The sequence below is a fragment of the Ostrinia nubilalis genome, chromosome 4 (assembly GCF_963855985.1).
Source record: "Ostrinia nubilalis chromosome 4, ilOstNubi1.1, whole genome shotgun sequence".
NCBI lineage: Eukaryota > Metazoa > Arthropoda > Insecta > Lepidoptera > Crambidae > Ostrinia > Ostrinia nubilalis.
The window spans coordinates 5,564,828-5,590,161 of NC_087091.1; the positions used below are offsets into that span (position 1 = coordinate 5,564,828).

Genomic DNA, 25,334 nt, shown 5'->3' on the forward strand with positions numbered 1-25,334 from the left:
TAAATATTAACTAGAGTTGGAAGGGCCTTAAAACATAGACATTTCAACCGAATGTCGAAAAATATTAAATAATGGTTACGACCATGGTTTGTAATGAAGAGGTTAATGCGAGCGAAGCCGCGGGAAAAGCTAGTATAGAAATAAAATACATTATTACATGTGATAATAAAATGTATTAGATCCAATACTAAGAGGCTTCGGTGAGCGCCTTCAGGTCTGCGAAGTATGACGCGTCGGCTTCAGACAGTTGTTCCAAGGCATCCGACACGGTGGCGCGCGGGAAACGACGCACCCACGACGCGACCATGCCTTCTGCGCTGGCCGGGTGTCTGTGCAGGACTACGTCATCACCTGGAAAGATTAAAAAAAATGGTAGAATAACGACACAGCGTCTTTCCGTTCTATACATAGCCAGAACGCAAGGGTGTGAAACTAATCGAGTATAGTTTGGAGATGATTTTTTTTACTAAGCTCCTCCAAACTATACACGACCAGTACGCATATGCTGCGTACTGCTCGCGTATACTTTGTAGTGACTTAGGTCAATTATCTTACTCCAAAATATACATCGCCAGTACGCATACGGACTAATCATGTATGTATTGTAATAAGTGCGTGATTACAATTTATACGCGAGTAGTTGCATGCTAGTCATTTTGTCTTATTGACCTCTCTTTCTATTACATATTAATTCATATCTGCGTGTTTACTTTAAACATTGAATCATCTTTCGACACGTATTCTGCCATAGAAAAGATATTTGTTTTGGGGCTGATATTTAATTTTCACCAATTCTCGAATAACTCTTAAATTAAGAATTATGTAGGTATGGAAATATTATGTCAAAATGATTTTGTTCTTGAGATAAAAGTTAATAAATAAAATAAATAATAAATAAATATCCATACATTTTACACTGCGCTTCTAGTCCCAAACTAAGCAAAGCTTGTACATAATACTAAGTATTAAACATACATACTTAAATACTTTTTTTTTGTAAATACATACTTACTATACATAGAAAACACCCAGTCCAATACAAACAAATATGTTCATGCACACAAATGTTTGTACTGTGCGGGAATCGAACCCGCTACCTCCGGAATAGTAGTCCGTTTCGAACCACTACACCAAACGGCCGATAATACAAACCTAGCATTTAAAGTCTCGCATAATGTATTAATAATGCACGTTGAACTTTCTTCTCTCACTCTCTCTCATTTTAAATGAATTTATGATTACACTAATAATTGTTATTTAATTTGAAATCTACCTAATCAATTTAATTTCAAAAACCACTTACAATAGTGTTAAAAATCTAGATTTATTATAGATTCAGTAAAATAATAATATTTTATGTTATAATAATATTTTATGTAATAATATCGAATAAATGTAATTTTAAATATAATTCCATATTTTACTAAATCAATATCAACTAAACACACTCTAGTCAAGTGTAAGTGGTGTAGTAGAAACTAATCGAGTATAGTTTGGATATGACTTTTTTTACTAAGCTCTTCCAAACTATACACGATCAGTACGCAAAATTCGTGTATAGTTTGGAGTCACAGATTTACAAACGGGCACTACAAAATATACACGAGCAGTTTCCTATGGGTGCGTTCTGGCCATGTATAGAACGGAAAGACGCAACGACACACAACATCCTCATTAGGTAAAATGCGAAAATTAGAGTACGGGTGTCGCAATAAGGGTTTTCGCGCATGAAAAATCCAATACGTAGACGGGAGGTCCAAATGCTGCATGATTTGTTATTTTTGACATGACTTTGACAGATTTATGTCAAAATCCACCAATCACGCAGCATTTGGACCTCCCGTCTACGTATTGACATCTGGCGGATTTTTCATGGGCGAAAACCCTCATTTAAAGGTGGTAATAAAAATTACACTTAACTTTTTTTTTCACGAAAATGGCGAAAAACAGCGATCAAAAGGGATTAAAAAAATAAATAAAAAATCCGCCGCACAGCCGAATTTTGTATGGAATTGGGACTTAGAAAAATTATGGAGTTTGTACTTAAAGTTTGTAGTAAAAGTATGTACTATTAAATAAGAGGAAAAGTCTTATTTCGCATTTTTTGAAAAGTAAAAAATTATTACTCCTAGCTAATCTTATCGATGAATCTCGCCACGTCGCCTATAAGCTTGATGGTCTGCAGTGCAGTTCACTAAGAAGTCTGGAAGAGCTAAACTCCCTCCACTCACCCTCGTGCGTAGTATTGGGTTGCACGAAGATGTTGCGCGGCTGTTTGTGCAGCATGACGATGACCCGCCAGCGCGCCCATACCCCGTCCAGGCGACTGTACTTGTCGAACAGTTGCTCGCCGCTCGCCACGTCGCCTGTAGCCTACTCCGAAACGCTATTCACGTAGTTTCGGGTCTATCTGTCACCGTCGCTAATGCTGGCATCTCGCTCTGCGTGAGAGGGATGGCAACATTCGAAACTTCAGATATAGTTTCCACGCTGTAACTTTGAAGATCGCGCGCCTAGGTGCCGTCCAGGACACTGCTTCGAACAGCTGTTGCTAGCCTCTCGCCACGTCGCCTGTAATTTGATGGTCTGTACCTTCATTAGGAAGTCACATACCTTCATGTGTAGTATTGGGATTTGGGTTGCACGGCTGTTTGTGCAGCATGACGATGTTCAGGACACTACTTGTCGAACAGTTGCCTCTCGCCACGTGGCCTGTAGCCTTGATGGTCTGTACTTTCACTAGGAAGTCACTTACCTTCATGTGTAGTGTTGGGCTGTACGAAGATGTTGCGCGGCTGTTTGTGTAGCATGACGATGTCCCGCCAGCGCGCCCATACCCCGTCCAGGCGACTGTACTTGTCGAACAGTTGCTCGCCGCTCGCCACGTCGCCTGTATCCTACTCCGAAACGCTATTCACGTAGTTTCGGGTCTATCTGTCACCGTCGCTAATGCTGGCATCTCGCTATGCGTGAGGGATGGCAACATTCGAAACTTCAGATATAGTTTCCACGCTGTAACTTTGAAGATCGCGCGCCTAGGTGCCGTCCAGGACACTGCTTCGAACAGCTGTTGTTAGCCTCTCGCCACGTCGCCTGTAATTTGATGGTCTGTACCTTCACTGGGAAGTCATATACCTTCATGTGTAGTATTGGGCTGCACGAAGATGTTGCGCGGCTGTTTGTGCAGCATGACGATGTTCAGGACACTACTTGTCGAACAGTTGCTCGCCGCTCGCCACGTCACTATAGTCTGGTCCGTGAGCACGTAGAATTTTGTCCAATGACCCCAAGCTACCCCCTTTCGCTCGCGCGTAATTATGTTGTTATCGCGCTCGCACACTCACTGCGGGTGCCAGGCGCACAGTCGCGACAGCAATATAATTACGCGCGAGCGATAAGGATGGGTAGCTAGGGGTCATTGGACAAAATTCTACGTGCTCACGAACCGGGCTTTAGTAACTTGGATGGTCTGTACCTTGACTAGGAAGTCACTTACCTTCATGTGTAGTGTTGGGCTGCACGAAGATGTTGCGCGGCTGCTTGTGCAGCATGACGATGTTCAGGACACTACTTGTCGAACAGTTGCTCGCCGCTCGCCACATCACTAGTGACTTTGATGGTCTGCTGTACCTTCACTAGGAAGTCACATACCTTCATGTGTAGTGTTGGGCTGCACGAAGATGTTGCGCGGCTGTTTGTGCAGCATGACGATGTCCCGCCAGCGCGCCCATACCCCGTCCAGGCGACTGTACTTGTCGAACAGTTGCTCGCCGCTCGCCACGTCGCCTGTAGCCTTGATGGTCTGCAACTTCACCAGGAAGTCACCTGGAAGGAACGAATAATTTACGTGGAGGGTAATTGCTTGGGAAAAATGGAAGATGTGCTTGAATAACCAATATTTCGGATCCGAAGTTGAACAGTGAGAATCACCTTGATATAGGATCTACACTTGCGAGCAAAAGTATGGAATCACTTACATGAAGTTGTTTCCACGCGATCTTGTGTACTAACCAATTTGTTAGTAACAAAAAAAGTAGCACCATTTTAAAGATTAAACTTTTAACTTTAAATTGATACCAAATTCATTTAAATCATACCAGTATTTAAAAAGATATCCCGGCTGATGTGAAAAAGTAAGGAAAAAGGCATGTATCAACTGTTTGATACGTCGCGAGTTGCGGCCTATTTACCCCTCATAAAAGCAAGTGTTTTCGGATTTTTGCTTTCACACGTTGATCCATACACATCTCCGCTTCTTTAGACACTTTATCTGAGATTCTACACCTTCAGAAGCAGCATAAATCGTTGCACTATTGCAAGAAGGGCTCAGCCAGCGGGCTGTCGCACGTCAGCTCCACATAAGCCAGTCCTGGGTTTCGAAAGTTTTAAGACGCTTTCGGGATACCGGTGGCTTTATCCCGAGACCAAGTTCTGAACATTGCCGGTGCACATCGCAGAGGGAAAACAGTTTTTTCATGTCAACTTCTCTACGAAATCGTCATTTGACTGGTATCAACGTCCAGCAAGAGCTCAGAAATGTTCGTAGGATAGCTGTTAGTAAGTGGACAGTTCGTCTAAGATATAAACAATAGAATTTGACTCCAAAAAGGCCTGCCACAGGCTTGAAACTGACGGCAGGTCACCGATAAGCACGCTTTCAATTTGCTCCTACACATCTCGATGGGAAGTCGAGCAAGCCACCCCCATAAGCCAATGTTTTAGCGTACCAGCACTGCACAAATCGCTCCCCAGGCCGTCTATAGACCCGACCTCTTCGACTGCTGCACTGCAAAAACAGTCTGCATTCATCGGAGAACAAAACTCGCCTCCATTACTCGCCTTCCGAGTACGAGCTAATTAAAAGCGTGCTTGTCGGTGACCTGCCGTCAGTTTCCAGCCTGTGGCAGGCCTATTTGGAGTCAAATTTTATTGCTTATATCTTAGACGAACTGTCCACTCGCTAACAGCTATCCTACGAACATTTCTGAGCTCTTGCTGGACGTCGATACCAGTCAAATGACGATTTCATAGAGAGGTTGACATGAAAAAACGGTCATCCCTCTGCGATGTGCACCGGTGCTGTTGAGAACTTGGTCTCGGGATAAAGCCACCAGTCTCCCAAAAGCGTCTTAAAACTTTCGAAACCCAGGACTGGCTTATGTGGAGCTGACGTGCGACAGCCCGCTGGCTGAGCCCTTCTTGCAACAGTGCAACGATTTGTGCTGCATCTGTAGGTGTAGAATCCCAGGTAAAGTGTCAAAAGAAGCCGAGATGTGTATGGATCAACGTGTGAACGCAAAAATCCGAAAACACGTGCTTTTATAGGGGGTAAATAAGCCGCAACTCGCGACGTATCAAACAGTTGGTACATGTCTTTTTTCTTACTTCTTCACATCAGCCGGGATATCTTTTTAAATACCGGTGTGATTTAAATGAATTTGGTATCAATTTAAAGTTAAAAGTTTAATCTTTAAAATGGTGCTACTTTTATTTGTTACTAACAAATTCGTTAGTACACAAGATCGCGTGGAAACAACTTCATGTAAGTGATTCCATACTTTTGCTCGCGAGTGTATATCAATAGAAATAACGAAATCTGATTGTTTATTCAAACACATCTCTAAACTTTGGCGGAAACCAGGTTTTACAGGTATTGGTTCTTTATAATCCTCCTATCATTAACGTCGAGAACAATGAAACAATAATTTAAAGTAGATCTAAACAAATCTGTTGTTATTTTGAAATGATAAATAGACTAGGGCAGGGATGGCGAACCAATGGCACGCGCCACAATATTGAGGGCACGCCACCAATCACAAAATTCACTATAAAATAAAATAGTAAATAAGTCGTCCGTTAGTGCCACTGTAAAGTAAGGCTGTGGTAAGGCCTTGTCACTCGCCAGTGGCGCCACTTGTACTATACTCCTCATTGATAGCATTAGGTGTTATTTGATGGCACGTCTATGACTACATCAAACATTTTTTTCTGAAAAGTGGCACGTTGAGACATAAAGGTTCGCCATCCCTGGACTAGGGCCTGTCCACATCTTCACGTCACGTCGCGACGTTGTCAATGTGGAACAGTTCGATGTCGTGTCGAAGCACGGTGCGTTACCGCTCGTGCTAGTGCACGGTATGGCAAGCGCAACCCCGCGTCTGGAGTCGTCGTAAGCCGACGTGGTTACGATACACTTGCTCACTTAGCTCAATAAGTGGCATGTTTTGTGTAATAGAATAAGACCTATCAATGATCTTGCGGCCTATAGCCAGTGAGCAGCAGGTTCTTTTAGTATGCAAAAGATATGCTAAAACCAACTCTTTAGCAAGTAAATAAGACCTACCAATGAATCTCTTGCCGTCGACGAGGCGGTCCCTCTGCACCGTTTTCATCTAGCACGTAATAGACATGCAAAAACTGACTCTCTTGCATCTACATAAGACTTACCAATGATTCTCTTGCCGTCTGTAGCGAGACGGTCCTTCTGTAGAGTGAGCAGCAGGTTCTTGCCGGGCTCGGTCTCGGCGACGGTGAGCAGCCCGTCGCCTTCTAACTCCAGGAGGCGCATGAGCACGAAGCGAAAGCAGGATCTTGTAGCAAGCAATAGTCATGCTAAAACCGACTCTTTTGTATCACAATAAGACCTATCAATTATCCTCTTGCCGTCTGTAGCCAGTAAGTAAGTAGCAGGTTCTGTTAGTATGCAAAAGACATGCAAAAACCGACTCTTTTGCACCTACATAAAACTTACCATGATTCTCTTCCCATCCGTAGCGAGGTGGCCCCTCTGCAGCGTTTTCTTCTAGTACGTAATATACATGCAAAAACCGACTCTCTTGCACCTACATAAGACTTACCAATGATCCTCTTGCCGTCTGTAGCGAGGCGGTACCTCTGCAGCGTTTTCTTATAGCACTTAATAGACATGCAAAAACCGACTCTCTTGTATCACAATAACACCTACCTATGATCCTCTTGCCGGCGGCGCCAGGCGCCTTTCTGCAACGTGTTCTTATAGCACGTAATAGATGTGCAAAAACCGACTTTCTTGCATTTACATAAGACTTTTGTCGGCCGTTTGGTGTAGTGGTTCAGAACGGACTACTATGCCGAGAGGTCCCGGGTTCGATTCCCGGCCGGGCAGAAATTGAAATGATGAATTTTAATTTCTGTAACGGGTCTGGGTGTGACTATGTATAATATTTATGTATTTAAAAAAAAAGTATATAAGTAGTATATCCGTTAAGCTAGCACCCATAACACAAGCATTAAGTTGCTTACTTTGGGGCTAGCTGGCGCTGTGTGAAATTGTCCAAAGATTATTATTATTATTATTACTTACCAATGATCCTTTTGTTGTCTGTAGCGAGGCGGTCCTTCTGTAGAGTGAGCAGCAGGTTCTTGCCGGGCTCGGTCTCGGCGACGGTGAGCAGCCCGTCGCCTTCTAACTCCAGGAGGCGCATAACCACAAAGCGAGCAACAGTAGCACGCAATAGACATGCTAAAACCGACTCTCTTGCACCTACATAAGACTTACCAATGATCTTCTTGCCGTCTATAGTCAGTGAGCAGCAGGTTCTTTTAGTATGCAAAAGATATGCTAAAACCAACTCTTTAGCAAGTAAATAAGACCTACCAATGATCCTGTTCCCATCCGTAGCGAGGTAGCCCCTCTGCAGCGTTTTCTTCTAGCACGTAATAGACATGCAAAAACCAACTCTCTTGCATCTACATAAGACTTACCAATGATTCTCTTGCCGTCTGTAGCGAGGCGGTACCTCTGCAGCGTTTTCTTATAGCACTTAATAGACATGCAAAAACCGACTCTCTTGTATCACAATAAGACCTACCTATGATCCTCTTGCCGGCGGCGCCAGGCGCCTTTCTGCAACGTGTTCTTATAGCACGTAATAGACATGCAAATATCAACACTCTTGCATCTACATAAGACTTACCAATGATTCTCTTGCCGTCCGTAGCGAGACGGTCCTTCTGTAGAGTGAGCAGCAGATTCTTGCCGGGCTCGGTCTCGGCGACGGTGAGCAGCCCGTCGCCTTCTAACTCCAGGAGGCGCATGAGCACAAAGCGAGCAACAGTAGCACGCAATAGACATGCTAAAACCGACTCTCTTGCACCTACATAAGACTTACCAATGATCCTCTTGCCGTCTATAGCCAGTGAGCAGCAGGTTCATTTAGTATGCAAAAGATATGCAAAAACCGATTCTCTTGCACCTACATAAGACTTACCAATGATCCTCTTGCCGTCTGTAGCGAGGCGGTACCTCTGCAGCGTTTTCTTATAGCACTTAATAGACATGCAAAAACCGACTCTCTTGTATCACAATAAGACCTAGGTACCTATGATCCTCTTGCCGTCGACGAGGCGGTCCCTCTGCAGCGTTTTCATCTAGCACGTAATAGACATGCAAAAACCAACTCTCTTGCATCTACATAAGACTTACCAATGATTCTCTTGCCGTCTGTAGCGAGGCGGTACCTCTGCAGCGTTTTCTTATAGCACTTAATAGACATGCAAAAACCGACTCTCTTGTATCACAATAACACCTACCTATGATCCTCTTGCCGGCGGCGCCAGGCGCCTTTCTGCAACGTGTTCTTATAGCACGTAATAGACATGCAAATATCAACTCTGTTGTAACTGAATAAGACATACCAATGATTCTCTTGCCGTCCGTAGCGAGGCGGTCCTTCTGTAGAGTGAGCAGCAGGTTCTTGCCGGGCTCGGTCTCGGCGACGGTGAGCAGCCCGTCGCCTTCTAACTCCAGGAGGCGCATGAGCACAAAGCGGGCACGCGCGTGCGCCTGCAAACAAAAGTGGATTCAGTTCAAACGGAATCACGACAAATCTAAAACTTTATTTGCTTGCTAGTTCAAGTATTAACAAGGTTACAAACATAAAATAGGAACTTATGACTTAGAACCGTCAAGATTATTTTTTTTGCTGATATAAAGGCAGTAATTTTAAATTTCTTGTCTTTTCTTACGTTAAAAAGTTAACACTTTTGAAAGTCCGATGTTACATGTTGGCAAAGTAACTTTGCAAACGTATTTGCGCTTTTGACAGATTTTTCACAAACGTCAAAAATCTGTCAAACTCCATAACAAAAAACACCGGTCATCGTTATAGTTACGGTCAAAGATAGGTGGTGCAACTCAGCCTTATTGAAAAGCTTTTGTAATCCCTCCTAACATTATAAATGTGAAAGTAACTCTGTCTGTCTGTGTCACTTTCACGCCTAAACCACTGAACCGATTTTGATGAAATTTGACATAGAGATAGTTTGAGTCCCGGGAAAGGACATAGGACGGTTTTATCACGGTTTTTGAAAACAAAATGATAACGAGAGCTTTCACTCAGTCGATATTATTGCGGCTCAACCAGGTGCATTCAGAAAAATGATATGGCTCACATTGCAGGACAGTGCTATTTGAACCAACACAAATTTATAAGTACACTACCTCTCAACGAAATGTGTAATGATTTTGTTTAATAAATCTGTGGTAAACGGTGTTGGTGACAAATGGACACTTACTATTGTAATGTATACTTATTTGTATAATTTCTCGTTTGTCACTGTTTGTTTACCCCAATAAAAAAAAATATAAAAAAAAAATATCACGCGGGGGAACCGCCGTCGGAAAGCTAGTATCAAATAAAACACACCCTTCATTAGCACTCGCAACTAAAGCCCGATCCGTGAGCACGTAGAATTTTGTCCAATGACCCCTAGCTAAAGCCCGGTCCGTGAGCACGTAGAATTTTGTCCAATGACCCCAAGCTACCCATCCTTATCGCTCGCGCGTAATTATGTTGCTGTCGCGCTCGCACACTCACTGCGGGCGCCCGTCGCACAGTCGCGACAGCAATATCATTACGCGCGAGCGATAAGGATGGGTAGCTTGGGGTCATTGGACAAATTTCTACGTGCTCACGGACCAGCCTTAGCTAAGCTTACCTGCAGCCAAGTCTTGGTGGAGGGCTGGTACATCTCGGTGGCCTTGGCGGCGCCGTTCCACAGCAGGCTCAGCCAGTTCACGTACGTCACGTTTTGAGCCTCCTCGCCCTCGTAGCCGAAGATTCTATCAGAGTAAATACAAATGAGTAGGTCATCTTCATAGAAACGCCCGAGCGCGGTTTGTATGTGAGCGCGTCAATACGTCGTGTATGCGGCGCGCGACACACTGACAAAATTTAGCGTGGATTAGCGGTGAGGTGCGCTGAATTTTTTCGGTGTGTGCGTGCGCGCCGCATACGTATTGGCGCGCGCTCACATACAAACCGAGCTCGGTGCGTTTCTATGAAGATGACCTACTCATTTGTATTTACTCTGATTCTATCACATTAAATAATATTGATCAACTAAAGAGATTAGAAATAGGACATCTTCATTATGAAGCTGAGAACTTAGTTGGTAATAAGTTTGTTGATAAGCTAAGTTTTAAAAACTCCTATCAACAATTTTACGAACAATGAAAAGGAGTTTTTAGGTTTGTTTCGATATTCAATGAAGTGGCATCATTAACGTCGAGTCTTTCGTCATCGTAGTGCGCACTCGCTGAAATAATATTTTGTATATCTGAAAGTGTTGTGAATGCTTATACTAAAACGTTTGTTTTTATTTGTATAGAGAACAATAGTGTCTAGATAAACCTAAAGAGGATTTAGGACGCTATTTGGATCAAATATGTAATTGCTCAATAATGAATAATAAATAAATAAATAAAATAATTAAATATTTTTTATTAATTAAGTCTACAGTTACAAGAGTAATGGATAAGGTAAGGATTGAATAAATTAAAAAAGAACGACACACAGAGATACATAAATTTTGTCTGCCACGCCTATTTAAAAAAAGTCCAAATATTTTTTTCTAAAGAATGTAAAAGTATACTTGACGTAACGTCTCTGATGCTAAAAAATCTTCGATATAATATCACAGAATAATAATAAGTACTACGTACAGAAGTTTTACTTCGCGAAGGTATTTAAAAAAATGTATGCTCAATGTCATTAACAACATGGTGTAATTTAGCTTGTCTCAAGAGTCAAGCACCATTTTGTTGACAAACGTCAGTGATCAGCATTGCGCCGAAGCTATAGGGCTGACTTCGGTAAAATGATGTGACGTGAGGTACCAAACTGCAGAAAATGGCGGAGGAAATACATGATTTAGCATGAATTATCATGAATAATATTAAATATTAACTACTTATTTACCTCTCAGTGTCTTCAGGTAACTTTAAAAAGGACATTCTGTATTTTTATTATCATTTAGGCAGTTAAATACTGCACAGTATTTAGTACACCATTTTTTCCATCATACACAAGAATACGCGTGCGTGAGTCAATGCTCGCTCGTATGTGAGGCCTTGTCGAATAGTAATCCTGTAGGGGGCCATCGTGCGTGTTTTGTTTTCGATGTAAACTCGCGGAGATGAACAGGCCTGATAACAACTCTCTACAGTATTTTTGCGCACGGGTTATGCATAGCTTATTTTTATTGCTTTATAACCTAGAAACAAGAATAACAACAAAAAATTGTTCTGAATTTGTTTTTATGTGTAAAAAATAGAAAAATTCATATCAATGAATGTATGAAACATGAACATAGAGACGATTTAATTTGTTGCCAAATTTTTTTTTTCTTTCTTTCTATCATTCTTTCTAATTATTAAAATATACCAAACATCCATTTAAGATTCATTCTCACAAGAGAAAATTTAAAATAGAGTCCAAATATTTATTGAAAATGAAAAGTTCTAATTTCCTGTCGTGTTCCATAGAAGATTTTTCTCATAAAAATCTAACCCTATCATGCTTTCAGTATACTGACCTTGGTAACGTCGTTCCTCAAATCCCACTATATTTTGATGAATGCGTGCCCCTTGTTCTTGCAAATAAGCCCCCATAATTATCTATAAATATATCCCAATGAGAATGTGACGTGCATCTTTAGAGACATTCTACTATGAAGATGGAAAATTCAAATCGCTATAACTTCTTAAAAAGCAAATATTTTCGATTTGTAATCGCACTTTTTTAAATAAATTTGCTTAAATAATCAGAATATAATAAGTAAAATCCATGCGCAAAAAAAAAAATTTTTTTTGTTGACCGGTGTAATATACACAAAAGAGGTGACTCACTTGAGTATCTCGGTATTCAGCGAGAGGTAGAGGCCGACGGCCTCGGCGCGGCACTCCTCGAAGGCCGAGCCGAGTGTCGTGAACTTGCTGTCATATGTCTCACCGTCCGTGTACCATGACTCGATTTGTTTGCCTGACATTAGAACAATAAACGATGAAACATTTTGTCATTCGATTTTCAAAATTATAATAAGGTGGTGAAGTTCAAATTCATTGGAGTTTTCATCGAATATGTAGAGAACTTTCATCGTCCGTGTACCATGATTCGATTTGTTTTTCTGTCGTTAGCAAAGATAAAAATATTGTTGTCAAATGTCAACCGATAGACAACCTTATGTTAAAAAGATAATGTTCAAAATCCATTGGAGAAATTCATCGAATATACAGATTAAAGCATACTCTTGGGATTGCCAAGAGTATGCTTTAATCAAGGACTTGAAAAATCCTATTCTACATCCATTAGTACCAAACTGTAGGTATGTATAATCCACCATGAAGAACTGACCTGTTAATGGATTCTTGACTTTCTCCTTATCAAAGTTGAAACTTCCATCAGCGTTTTGACGCAGCAGTTTCCCGCTGCCGTGGCCTAGCAACTCGTGTAGGCCTACTTGTACCTGTTTAAATGAAAAATTAAAATAAAATACGAGAAAAAAATTAAGCTTAAAAGCGCTCAATAAAAACCTACTTGCAAAATGCAGGAGAAGCAAAGTAACCGACATAGCTCGCAGAATTGCTAAAATCAAGTGGCAGTGGGCGGGGCACATAGCTCGTAGAGACGATGGCCGTTGGGGCAGGAAAGTTCTCGAGTGGCGACCACGGGCTGGAAGACGTAGCGTGGGCAGGCCTCCTACTAGGTGAACCGACGATCTGGTAAAGGTCGTCATTTGGCTGAAACGAACGAACGAACTTGCAAAATGTAAATGAGTTGTATGAGTTTTAGGCCCGGAGAAAGAAAGAAAAATATACTTTTATTACTTTAGGACACCCAGATGTCAAGTAAAATCGAGAAAAAATTAATGGCACCAAAACAAACGCCAATGCAATGGTGTCGCCATCATGGTGATGCTCATTATTAACTAAACTCTGTGAGCACGTAGAATTTTGTCCAATGACCTCAAGCTACCCATCCTTATCGCTCGCGCGTAACTATGTTGCTGTCGCGCTCGCACACTCACTGCGGGCGCGCGTCGCACAGTCGCGACAGCAATATAATTACGCACGGACCAGACTATACACTTTCATTAGAAGTAATGTTATGTCCAGAACCTACCTCAAAGGAGGCCACCCTGTATTTTTCCAGCAGTTGCTTGTCGGAGTCGGACAAGAACGGGATGACGGACTCCTTGTACGCGGCGGGGATCACGTTGCCGAGCGACACGTTCTTGAAGCCTTCGTTTTGGCGGATTTCATCGTCTGAAATCACAATAAAATTACATGAAATTAAGGTGAAAAGTATGCTCGCATAAGTCGGTCTTGCTGTAAGTCTGTAAGAGGCGTAGTGTTATAGACGCGTATTCCTTTTTTTACGCACGGTGTAAAAAACTACAGAGTAAGGGGCTATGCTGAGCACAACTTATCAGCTATTAGGTAATTGACACACAATCCATTTAAGGTCTCTTCTACCCACTACACCGTATCATACCATGACAGTGCTAGGAACGTGTCAGGCACGGAAAGCAACACGATACGCTCTACTATGCCCACTGAACGGATCGAAAATATTCTCGCCGACATTTTGTTGACGCTCCGTGCATGGCACGCGACGGTGTTGGTCGGTGACGGAACGGTCTACTGGACTGGTATTATATTATCTGTGCTACTGGGAAAAGTGTCATACTTTTCAATACAAATAATATGTATTTGCCTGACACGTTCCTAGCACGGTCATGGTATGATACGGTGTAGTGGGTAGAGACCTTTAAAAGTATGCTGACAGGTGGTGTTAACTACTCTATTGTCATCATTCCGCAACTAAGCACTGACTTAGCGGTATGGTCCTGCAAACGGACGACTGATGTCGTTTCAAAACATTTAAAAGAGCCCTGAAGGTCATAGCACACTTATCAACCCAGAAAAGAATCAACACCGTATCGACTTTCGCCGCGCTGTCAACCGAGGCGAGGCGTTTACGTTGCAGTACGGAGTTTTATAAAAATGATACTGAACGCCTCGAGTTGATATGGTTACGATCCGTTTCCGGGTTTATAAGTGTACTTCGTCCTTAAAGATGTCTTTATTAGTGTGACTTACAGTTGGGAATGTTGATCCCGGCGGGAATCCCGCTGCCAGAGAACGTCAGAACATCCAAGCTGGTGAAATCAGGCCGGAGGAACGAGTCCTTCTCCAGATCCTCGCCCCATGGCAGCAGTTTGATGAACCTATTGATGACGTCATTTATTTATTTAAAACTTTATTGCACGTAAAATAAGGTACAAATAGAAAAATGGGTGAGTCAAAAAATGTGTCAAAAAGAAATCGAATAGGCTCGTATTTATTTTGATTATTTATACAAATGTCAACTATTTGAACAGTCCATTAGTAAATACACAAATAGTAAATATTCGCGGTGTGTATGAGTTGGTGCAGAAAACATGATTATTTTATTACTCACTTCAAGGCATTTAAATGGAAAAACAGACAGTTTCGTGTGACTCTTATAATAGTGTGTGTGAAAATCGGAACCATGGGAGAGTAACTATACTCAACATCAAATAAACCGCACCTTCCGCGACGCGAACTTTAAAGATTTTCTTCTCACACAATCATGGTACCCCAACAATATTGGTGTTATTTGAAAGCCCAATAAATATCCTTAAAGAAAAACACATTCAATTTCTTAATAAATGATTTACATATACCATAAATGTGACTTGAATAAAGACCTCACTTTGGGCTCACCCCTGGGATCAATTAGACCAATTTTTATGGTTATAAAACCTAAATGATCTCACGTGTCCTCTTTAACAGATTGATAGCGATTAATCCTAAGTAACTTAACAGTTTTATAGCCATAAAAGTTGGCTCAAGCGTAACTACCTATTTTTTGAAGAAGTGACTGGATCGTTCTAAAGACACACTTTTGGGGTAAAAACCTTTCTTTTAATGAAATAAAGCTTAGAACTAGGCTTTCAAATGGTGCCAATATTAGTGGGAAGTGGGGATGCATACGTTTGAAAGTGCTTGTTGCGGGAGGTGCGATTTATTTGATGTCGAGTGTATAATGTATCTTAGGTTTAATAGTGACATACCTCTCAGCGCCGTCGACGAGGTCGCCAAACTTCTTGGACATCTCCTTGTTGACCATCGCCACGAAGCCTTCGAACTCGCCGCGCTGTCCGGTCGGGTCGCGATAAGTCTCAATAAAACCTTGGTACCTACAACCAGATAAGTATTGAATTTAAAAGGCAATATTTTGAATTAAAAACAGGTAATTTGGTATAATTTTCCTATACTTCTTTACAAATTATTAAAAAAATTTGGTTTATCTTTAGCTGTGCCCGTGACTACGTACGCGTGAAAATCGCGTAAATATTTTTTCCCGTTTTCGCAACATTTTTCATTGATGCTCGGCTCCTATTGGTTGTAGCGTGATGGTATAATATAATATCCCAAGCCTTCTTCGATAAATGAGCTATTCAAGACAAAGATTCTTCAAATCGGACCAGTGGGTCCTGAGATTAGCGTGTCAATAGAACACATGTTTCTTTGCAAACTTGATTAAACCATGCTTCTTTAATTATACAGAACTAGCTTTCCGCCCGCGGCTTCGCCCGCGTGGAATTTTGTCTGTCACAGAAAAACTTTATCGCGCGCGTCCCTTTTTAAAAAACCGGGATAAAAACTCTCCTGTCCTTTCCCGGGACTCAAACTATCTTTATACCAAATTTCATCAAAATCGGTTCAGTGGTTTAAGCGTGAAAGCAAGACAGACAGACAGAGTAAATAGATGTAGTAGACAGCAGGACATGCTACTATAGCGTCAAAGTTACGTACGTTTCAATAATAGGTCCCTTATCCTTGATCCAGTATCTGCTTCCTTCTTTGTGCTCATCCAAATCGCCTTCCTTGAAACTGTTGATGTAATGTTTTAACATGTTCTTCTCATTTTCATTCAAAGCATACTCCTTGGCTTTTTCCAGGTTTTCATTCACCAGTTTGAGGAGAGGGGAGTAGTCTCCTCTCGTCACTTGGAAGTAGGCGTTCTTGTATTTTTCTTTTTCCATGGTTAGCGGTGGTTTAGATGAAGTTTCGACACTGGCCAAATGAACAGTGTACAAGGGCACTACAATTAAATAAATAAAAAAGTTATAAAGTCTCAAAAATACATACAAAAAGTTTCCTAATTCCAATAGATGGCACTCAATGTCATGGTAAAAATTATAAAATTTTGTAAATAATAAAAAATATGACCTGACCTGGCCGTAAACAAAATTAGAAGAAATATTATCAAAAGTTAAGAATGAAAATCATGAAAAGCACTTGTTACATACGTCCATCATCAGCTGTGGTCTTGAAAGTCCTGCATATGTACGCTTCAATGCGCTTTGTCTTCATCCAGTCGTTCACTAAGTTTGAGTCTGCCTCAGTGCAGTTACTCGAGAAGTATGTTGTTACACCCTGAAATTGCATACATTTTATGGAACTATTTGTTAAAACTTTTTAAAAAAATAAAACCGACTTCAAATGCGTGAACACAAAAAAAACTAAAAATTAAAAATATTGCATATAAAAAAGTTCATCCCCAATTTTCCACCCTTGGGGTGAAATATTTTCTTCAAATTCGCATGAAACCAACCTTTTGATAATACCTATTCAACAAAAAAATAATCGTTCAAATTGATTTATAATCGGCGGAGATATTGCGTATAAAAAAGTTCATCCCCAATTTTCCACCCTTGGGGGTTGTTTTTTCTATTATTAAATTTAAATGGGACTACCCTTGAGGTATTACCTATACGCCGAAAAAAGATTTGTTCAAATCGGTTCATAATTGGCGGAGTTATCGCGTAACAAACATAGAAAAAAAAAAAACATACGGGTCGAATTGAGAACCTCCTCCTTTTTTGAAGTCGGTTGAAAAGAAACAGTTCTTTTATAAAATAATTAACTTTTTAAAAAAAGAAAACCGACTTCAAATGCGTGAACACAAAAAAAAACTAAAAATTAAAAATATTGCGTATAAAAAAGTTCATCCCCAATTTTCCACCCTTGGGGGTGAAATATTTTCTTCAAATTCGCATGAAACCACCCTTTTGATAATATCTATTCAACAAAAAAATAATCGTTCAAATTGATTTATAATCGGCGGAGATATTGCGTATAAAAAAGTTCATCCCCAATTTTCCACCCTTGGGGGTTGTTTTTTCTATTATTAAATTTAAATGGGACCACCCTTGAGGTATTACCTATACGCCGAAAAAAGATTTGTTCAAATCGGTTCATAATTGGCGGAGTTATCGCGTAACAAACATAGAAAAAAAAAAAAAAAAAAAAACATACGGGTCGAATTGAGAACCTCCTCCTTTTTTGAAGTCGGTTGAAAAGGTACAGTTGAGAGCATATGAAACACATTTTTATTGCAAATTGTAACTCACTAAAACTACATAAGATGCTAGGTACCATGTTTAGGTTCATGTGTTACAATAAAAAAAAAGTAAACAATGCATAATCTTTTAATAAGACTGATAAAGGACTACAATATCAGTGTAATCAACAGCTGAATGTCTGAGAGCTATACAAATATGCACACAAATAGTGTGCAATGCGCATACTCTTGAATGATGCCCATGTATGGGCAACATCCAAGCAAACTAGATTACCTTATCAGACAGTCCGAGGCTGGTCAGTCTTGGAGAGAGGCTATAAATAGCATTCTTGTTATTCTGCCAGAGCTTTGTTATATGTGTGGTGTCATTTTCAAAAGCTTTCGACGCCTTTACAATAATCTCAAAGGATTCCTTCGAGACATTTGGAATAATTTTTGTGTCCCCAAACCCTTTGTAGTTACCACTGTTAGCAAATATTCCACCAGCATATACTAGGAAAGCCTGTAATGATGAGAAAAATGTGGTATAATAGACAATTGAATTCAATGGTTGTTTTTGTAGGAAACCACAATCATAGAAACTTTATGATAAAAATTGATACAATGTTAAAAGGATGTGGTTTACTATCAATCTTAAGTGAACTAGTTTTGATAAAAAATTAGACTATTATCACAACATTCAAAGTTATTCAAATATCTAGGTTAATTTATTTTTTTAAGAATGATTCTAATTAGAGTGCTAAATTAAAAATCCTTCAATAAATAGTAAGAAACTTGCACTATCTTAGATATTGTTATAATATTCACCTGAAAATCATCTTCACTGGCTCCAGCTTTCAGTGCAGATTGTTTGAGACTCTCCAGAGGTTCCCCAAGGAATATCCGGTGTAACAGTGAAAAAATTCTTGGAGATTCGGGGCTAGTTTGGAGAAGCACTATTAGCCCACCATTCCAAGCTGCCTAAAAGACATATTAACATTTACATACTTTGAACAATAGAAAGGGAGATTAAGAAAATGGTAATTGACTTACGTGACTTAAATAATGAGCATACAGTTTCTCCTGTTTAGTCAAGTTATTAAAGGCTTGTGAACTATCCAGTTCCACAAATCTCTGATTGTTTGGAAGTAAAAAATTTGACTTGTCTACAGCCATTGCTGAAATAAAAGTAACAACATTGGTATAATTTCAATAAAAATCCTTTGTTTAGATCACAAGAGGCTTGTCATTAAGCGAAAATAAATAGCTACATAAATATGCTACATATTATAATAAGCGTATATTTTACTGACCATTAACTACTTTATTCACTTGTGGAGTTTTAGACTGAAGTGTTCCTGTGGAGTACCGATTACGACAACTTTTGTTCGCCAATGAATCAGATTGAATAGGGCGCCGGCATTTTATAAGGTTAATAGTCAGTGTACGCAGCATTGATAATAGTGTCGGGCGGCTAATTTTTTATAAATGCTTAGAATATATTATTCAACAAATACTTACTGTAATTTTTAAGATTTTACGATAAAATATTTAATTTTTTTCGACTACAACAAAACTGCAATGTCAGATGATGTATAGGTTATGTTTGCGGAGGTAGCTGTCTATTTTATTTTCGTTTACTAATTCTGAAAAAAAAAACAAACAGATTTTATTTCTTTTATCCTTTTCATACTTTAAATGAATATCTGATTTTAAGCACCCCTTGATAAGCCCCTTGGTCTTTGAGACAGTAATAATCACAGAAAGTGGAAATAGAAGTAAGTCTATTTTATAGGTAGTTTGGAAAATATTATACTAACTTCATAAACTCAACCCTTATGTCATGCTAATCAAAGTAGAGGAGGGGGCTGTTTCTGCGTTAGGGGCTAGTTGCACTATGAGCGTAAGTAAGAAATTCTAAATATTATAATTCTACGACAACTCGACCCCCAGACAACTTGAGTTGTAATATTTTAAGCCGTATAACTTTTCGAAAAAAGTCGTGTAGTAAAAAATAATGATTTATGGAATTGAGTTATAGTTATAAAATATGAAAATTATTCATTTGCAGAATGTAGATTCTACATTCTGCAAATGAATAATTTTCATATCTATCTAATTGTTCTACATTGTAGAACAATTAGATGTTACATAATAAGATAGAACAGAGCCCCGATTACGGTAATTTTTAACGTCTCCAATCCAGACACGCTTCTCGATTCTGCGATACGATTGGTCGTTCAACAGCGTACGTCAGCTGTTTTGACCAATCGTATCGCAGAATCAGAAGCGCGTCTGGATTGGAAACGTTAAAAGTTACCGTAATCGGGGCTCTGAACACATTCAACATCACATTCACAGATTAATGAAAAATTAAAAAGCTACTATTTTTAGGAGTTTTTTATAAATGAAGAAAATTGTGCAAATTGAAACTCAATACATATAACTCCTTGCTCCAAAAAGAAGTGTACCCGTGCCAAAGAGTAAATCAATCTTTCTCTAGTTCACTTACTTCATAAACAAATACCTTCAACTCTTACTTTAATTAATCCCAACTGAACTTCATCATCATTTAATTTTATCATTTTCAGCCATAGGACGTACACTGCACTGCTGACCACAGGCCTCCCCCAATGATTTTCTTTCCACAATGACCGGTTGGTGGCGGCCTGCATCCAATGCCTTCCCGTTCCCGCTACCTTTATGAGGTCGTCGTACAACGCGACTAGACGACAAACGAAAATCACAAATTCGTATTGAGGTGTCGCTTTGACAGCTAGCTCAAACAAAAACAAATCGCAACTGCTTCTTTTTGTAAAAGCTGAAATAAAGCTACTTTTTCTCAAACTCTAGTCAAACGCCTTCACGAATTTGCTGTGTTTTAGTGAAAAAATAAGGTGTTCGGACTTTTATTGGATAGTGATTAAATCCGTTGTTTTGTCTTTGTTTGCGCGTTTGCTCGTTAACTTTACCACGATACCGAATTTGCACCTCAGCTGTAATAAAAAACGGAGCACAACTGGAGAAGAAGCGCCAATGAATTGGAGACGGTAAATCGGGGCTGAGACCTCCACTCCAGAACCTTTCTGCCCCATCGGCCGTCAGTTCTGCATACTAGGTATATGCCCTGTCCATCACCACTTCAGCTTGCTAATCCTTTGGGCTATGTGAATGTCAGCGACTTTAGTTCGTTTAAGGATCTCCTTATTTCTGATTCGATCTGAGTTATTCTGCGCATAGTATGTTATTATTTATTAGGTAGGTAGGTAGTACAATAAAATAGGAACTTTTAATATTTCCGTTTTGAATACTATCATTAATTTATTTTTGTTATCATTAAAATAATTATTTATTTTGAATTCATACTGACATTGTTTTAATAAATAAGAATTAAAAATGCCTAAGAGATTTTTGTTTTTGAACAAAACATATTTATTATACAAATTTACTTTCATTTATTGGAATATTGGATCAACAAGAATATGAAATGACTTATTTATCAGGTTAAAAATGGATTTGTGTAAAATCAAAGTTCAGTGAGTTTCGACCTCAGCCGTATCCGTCATCCCGTCATGAAGTAAACATTCAACATGGATGCTATCCGATTAATTTCATCCGCATTTTAGGTCAAATAGATTGTTTACGATGTGCGATTAGGTTTGCAAGAATAGCTAATATTTCCAGAAAATGTCTTCGGAAAGGTAATTAGTTACAGAAGTGTTTCGAAGCTTTTTTTGCCAAAATGTTTCTTACGTGTGTTGAAAGTTGCAAAATCAATAAAGTGTACGGAAATCGCTAATGTCACGCCCTGGATTCGCAGTAATTTGTCGTTGAGTTCCTGATGTTTTTGGTGTTGATTATAAAAACCGGGAATGTTTTATTCTAGGGTAGAATGGGTGGAGATTATCGAGCCCAAAACAAAGGAGCATATGTATGCTAACCTAACCACAGGAGAGTGCGTTTGGGATCCGCCAGAGGTGAGTTTTTTTACCCGGTCTCATTTCCTGTAGTTATTGCTTACTTACATAGCACTTTCATTTTCCTGTAACATAAGGGAGTGAGGGTTCTCTGTGTATTCTGTTGAAGGGAAGAAAACCTACTTAGTATTTCATAGATTGAGATAAATTCCATAAATCGGCACATAGTCGAAAAATCCCATTGAGATTCATTCATTGAAATTCATAAATATAATCATCTTGATGAATAAATAAGTCAGTATTCATTGCATTGCAATGATCCTTATCACCTTTCATTTTACTTATTTAGTTGTTCTGCAATTATTTCATAATCCATGGCCCTGCTTATACAAAATTAGTCATTGCAACATCTAAATCATTTGGTAACAATGTAATTTTAATGTATAGCAATACATTATACTTACCTAATTACACAAGAAATGAAAGTAAAAGCTGTTCCATTGAGGTTGAGACTAGTGGTTACAATTGCTTATGAATTTCCTAAGTATGTACTACAAACTAGAGTTATGTGTCCTCAAATTCAGGTGACTTGATTCATTGATTCTAAATGCAATCCTAAATATTTGGTTTTAAGATTGAATTCTTGCATTGTAGCTTAAACATTTTGAATTATAGTCTCAACTCAACTCTCAACTCATATAATAAGAGTTAATTGGCAGCTAAAATGCATTTACTTACATGAAATCTGCAATTTATGCCCCTCATTTTCTAATAAAGATCAGATTCTAATAAAGATGTGACAGTTTACTGTGATTCTACCTTTTGCAATTCTGATAATCAATTAGTTTCATTTAAACAAGTTTTCTTTACAGTCTTCCCTGCTTTATTTTAATCAATCAATCTTTTAAGCTGTATGAAGTTATGGTAAGTAATTCTCTTAAAAATCTATACATTTACTATCTTGTTGCAGGGAGTAAAAGTGAAACGAACAGACTCTTCACAATGGTGGGAACTTTTTGATATTAACACGCATAGGTTTTACTATTACAATGCTTCCACACAGGTGAGCTTTCATACATCATGATGATTAATGTGCTTGACAACCTTAATTGCATAATAAAGTTGTATAATTGATTTATTCATATGCCAAGACACATAATACTTTTACTTTTTATTTATTAACGGCTAAGTAATATCATTAAAATAAGTCATCAATATATTTTTTTGTTACTTTCAATGGTAACACATTGAAAAAATGAAGTGAAGTGTGATGAAGATATACAATAAAATTCATATCTTCTTACTGATATTCTTAATTTATTCAGCCTATTTTACTCTTCTTACTGCTTTTAGACCACTGTATGGCACAGGCCTACTGATTGTGACATCATACCGCTAGCTAAATTGCAAACGTTGAAACAAAACACGGACCCTCAAAAGAGACGAGAGACATCGACTCAGACCAATCAAGCTGTTCCACAGGTATTTATTATATTACAATTATTTTTTAATGTAGTAGAAAATAACTGTGGTGTGATTGATAAGTGTGGCACCAATAAAAATAGATATTATTTCATGTCAATGTTTCCTTGTTATCAGGTAGGTCTGGATTTAAATTTTAAAATAATTAATGTACAATTTCAACCTTTCCTTGTAGTACAAAGTGTTTTTCCTGTTAATTAACAATAACTTTTTAAATACACTTAGTGATTTATTTTTAAAAACACTTCATTTGAGCCCAATCCGAAGTACATTTTTAAACGTTCATTGCTTAGGTATCAACATCGATCGACCCTGTAAGCAGCAATGGCAACAGCACGGTGGCTAGCGCCAGCAAACTGTCACCGAGCAACGCTAAGGGTGTCACCGTCTCTCAGACCAGTCCAGTGCGAACCAGGAAATACATACATCATCATAGGTGATATATTTGGCATAATTTAAATAGATTTGTACTCAAATCCTGTAAAACCACAACGTAAGGAAACATTTTATGAAATTCACTCAATTAATTTTGTGGTGAATGAAAATTTACCACAATTAATTGTGAAATAAATAAAAGTAACTTGTTAATAACTGCTAAATTATAATGAACTAATTAATCAAAGCACTGTGTTGGACATTGATGAATGAAATATTAATTAAACCAAATGATATGAAATGTTGGTCTTGAGTCCTTCACTTGTATTGCTAATAAGTATTTTCTAACCTATTCTTTACATCTTGTATGAGTTATGTGTATAATTTAACTCGTGTCTCCTAGATTGCATCTCTTTAAACATCAGATGTGAATGCAGACAAAACCTCATTCTGCATAAAAATAACCTCAGTTTAATCTTAAAGACTCGTAAAGACGATAAGACGACGGTAGCTCGTAAAGACGATACCAATTGGGGTAGAAAAGTTCTCGAGTGGCGACCGCGGGCCGGAAGACGTAGTAGGCAGGACGGGCAGGCCTCCCACTAGGAGGACCGACGATCTGGTGAAGGTTGCGGGAAAGAGCCTGGATGCGGGCAGCGCAGGACCGGTCGTTATAGAAATCCTTAGGGGAGGCCTTTGTCCAGCAGTGGACGTCATTTGGCTGAAACGAACGAACGCATCTTACAGCGCTTTCACATTAGGGCGTTAGAAGCGCGGCAGCGCGGCGTTTTTATAATGTGAAGGCAGAAGTAATCCGCTGTCATATACCTAATATGAAATTTGTTATCGGCAGCGCGTCTGTCGCGCGTTTGTCGCACTGCTAAAGTCGCCTAAATGTGAAAGTGCTCTTAAGGTCATATAGGTTACTGAGGGTATATTTATTATTATATTAATAATGCGAGTGGCTTATTGTCCAGAAATAGTGGGGAATCCAGACGCGGGAGGCTGAGTGAAGACGGAACGACTGCGCTGTGTCGACACACCGACTCCGGGCGGTCTTCTGACAGCAGCATCAGCAGTGCACAGCAGAGGAGGAAACAGGTATAGATCGTTTCATCCACGAAGACGCGCCCCACTAAATTTATGGTCGAGGGAAGCACGGGGTGCGGGGAGTTTGATCCGAGCAATCCGAACGTTATTGTTGGGCAGGGTACTCACCTGCCATGTAGCACGTAACGTAGCATGTAACGTATCCAACCTTCAAGTGAGTACGGCTCGTCCACGGTCATCGCGTATCTGGCTGCGAGCTCCTGAATCCGCCTTTGTGCTCGCAATGATACCGCCAGTCGGCGGGTCGCTGCGATCTCCCTGCGAACCACGCGCGAGCAGCTCGCAGCGGGCTCGTGCCTATGTACTCACTTGATACAGTATCTGATACATTACATGCTACACGGCTAGATGAGTACCCTGCTTTGTAGTGTGCCTCATTGATAATTTAGCGTGTTGAACCGATAACACTCAAACATAAGCGGAAGACTGATGGGGCGCGTCTTCGTGGATGAAACGATCTCTATAAAATCATTATAGGTTGCTTAACTCAGTCAACGTCTGAGTTATAGGAGAGACACGGAAGGGTGATTATGTGACGGTCAAACGTCAGCGAGACTTCAGATTTGTATGCCCTGTCACTTCATATGGCAATGTCACTTCCCGTGCCGCTACCATACCTCAGGAACTGAATGAGTAAGCGCTAGTCCTATAGTTAATTAATAGTGTGTCATGTCAAGTGTTGCATTATATGGTGGGACATCTAAATTCCAAATTAGGTCATATTAGAACAGGCAAAAATGCACCGTATTATCAT

The 25,334-nt window shown here is 39.6% G+C and overlaps 2 protein-coding genes across 3 annotated transcripts in view; one reads left to right on the forward strand and one right to left on the reverse strand.

The window, feature by feature from the left end:
* Positions 1-150: 150 nt before the first annotated feature.
* On the reverse strand, positions 151-19,300 carry LOC135088552 (dipeptidyl peptidase 3). Of its 2 annotated transcripts, none has more exons than XM_063983389.1 (15): positions 19,218-19,300; positions 18,750-18,874; positions 18,525-18,677; positions 17,992-18,219; positions 16,663-16,789; positions 16,166-16,454; positions 15,421-15,546; positions 14,423-14,550; positions 13,443-13,585; positions 12,675-12,786; positions 12,170-12,302; positions 9,979-10,102; positions 8,677-8,824; positions 3,652-3,825; positions 151-351 (listed from the first exon to the last, which is right to left on the reverse strand). In XM_063983389.1, exons 2-15 carry the CDS (start codon positions 18,870-18,872, stop codon positions 188-190), a joined length of 2,172 nt encoding a protein of 723 aa, XP_063839459.1. In that variant the 5' UTR covers positions 18,873-18,874; positions 19,218-19,300; the 3' UTR covers positions 151-187. The 2 variants fall into 2 exon arrangements, with proteins under 2 accessions (XP_063839459.1, XP_063839458.1); XM_063983388.1 differs by lacking the exon at positions 19,218-19,300 and adding an exon at positions 19,010-19,211.
* Positions 19,301-21,250: 1,950 nt separating this feature from the next.
* Positions 21,251-25,334, forward strand: part of LOC135071348 (uncharacterized) — a 30,200-nt gene continuing 26,116 nt past the window's right edge. The window contains exons 1-6 of the mRNA XM_063965138.1: positions 21,251-21,397; positions 21,583-21,673; positions 22,584-22,676; positions 22,967-23,095; positions 23,389-23,531; positions 24,448-24,571. Of these exons, the coding sequence (XP_063821208.1) occupies positions 21,384-21,397; positions 21,583-21,673; positions 22,584-22,676; positions 22,967-23,095; positions 23,389-23,531; positions 24,448-24,571 (594 nt within the window). The 5' untranslated portion in view covers positions 21,251-21,383. The remainder of the gene's footprint in view (positions 21,398-21,582; positions 21,674-22,583; positions 22,677-22,966; positions 23,096-23,388; positions 23,532-24,447; positions 24,572-25,334) is intronic.

Excerpts from the sequence above, each read along its gene's own strand:
- LOC135088552 (XM_063983388.1), bottom strand. The coding sequence starts at position 19,151 with ATGCTGCGTACACTGACTATTAACCTTATAAAATGCCGGCGCCCTATT. Across the intron at positions 15,547-16,165 it reads AAGGGACCTATTATTGAAAC|GTACCAAGGTTTTATTGAGA; the intron begins GTACGTAACTTT and ends ATCTGGTTGTAG. Across the intron at positions 3,826-8,676 it reads GGACGGCAAGAGAATCATTG|GTGACTTCCTGGTGAAGTTG; the intron begins GTATGTCTTATT and ends CGTTCCTTCCAG.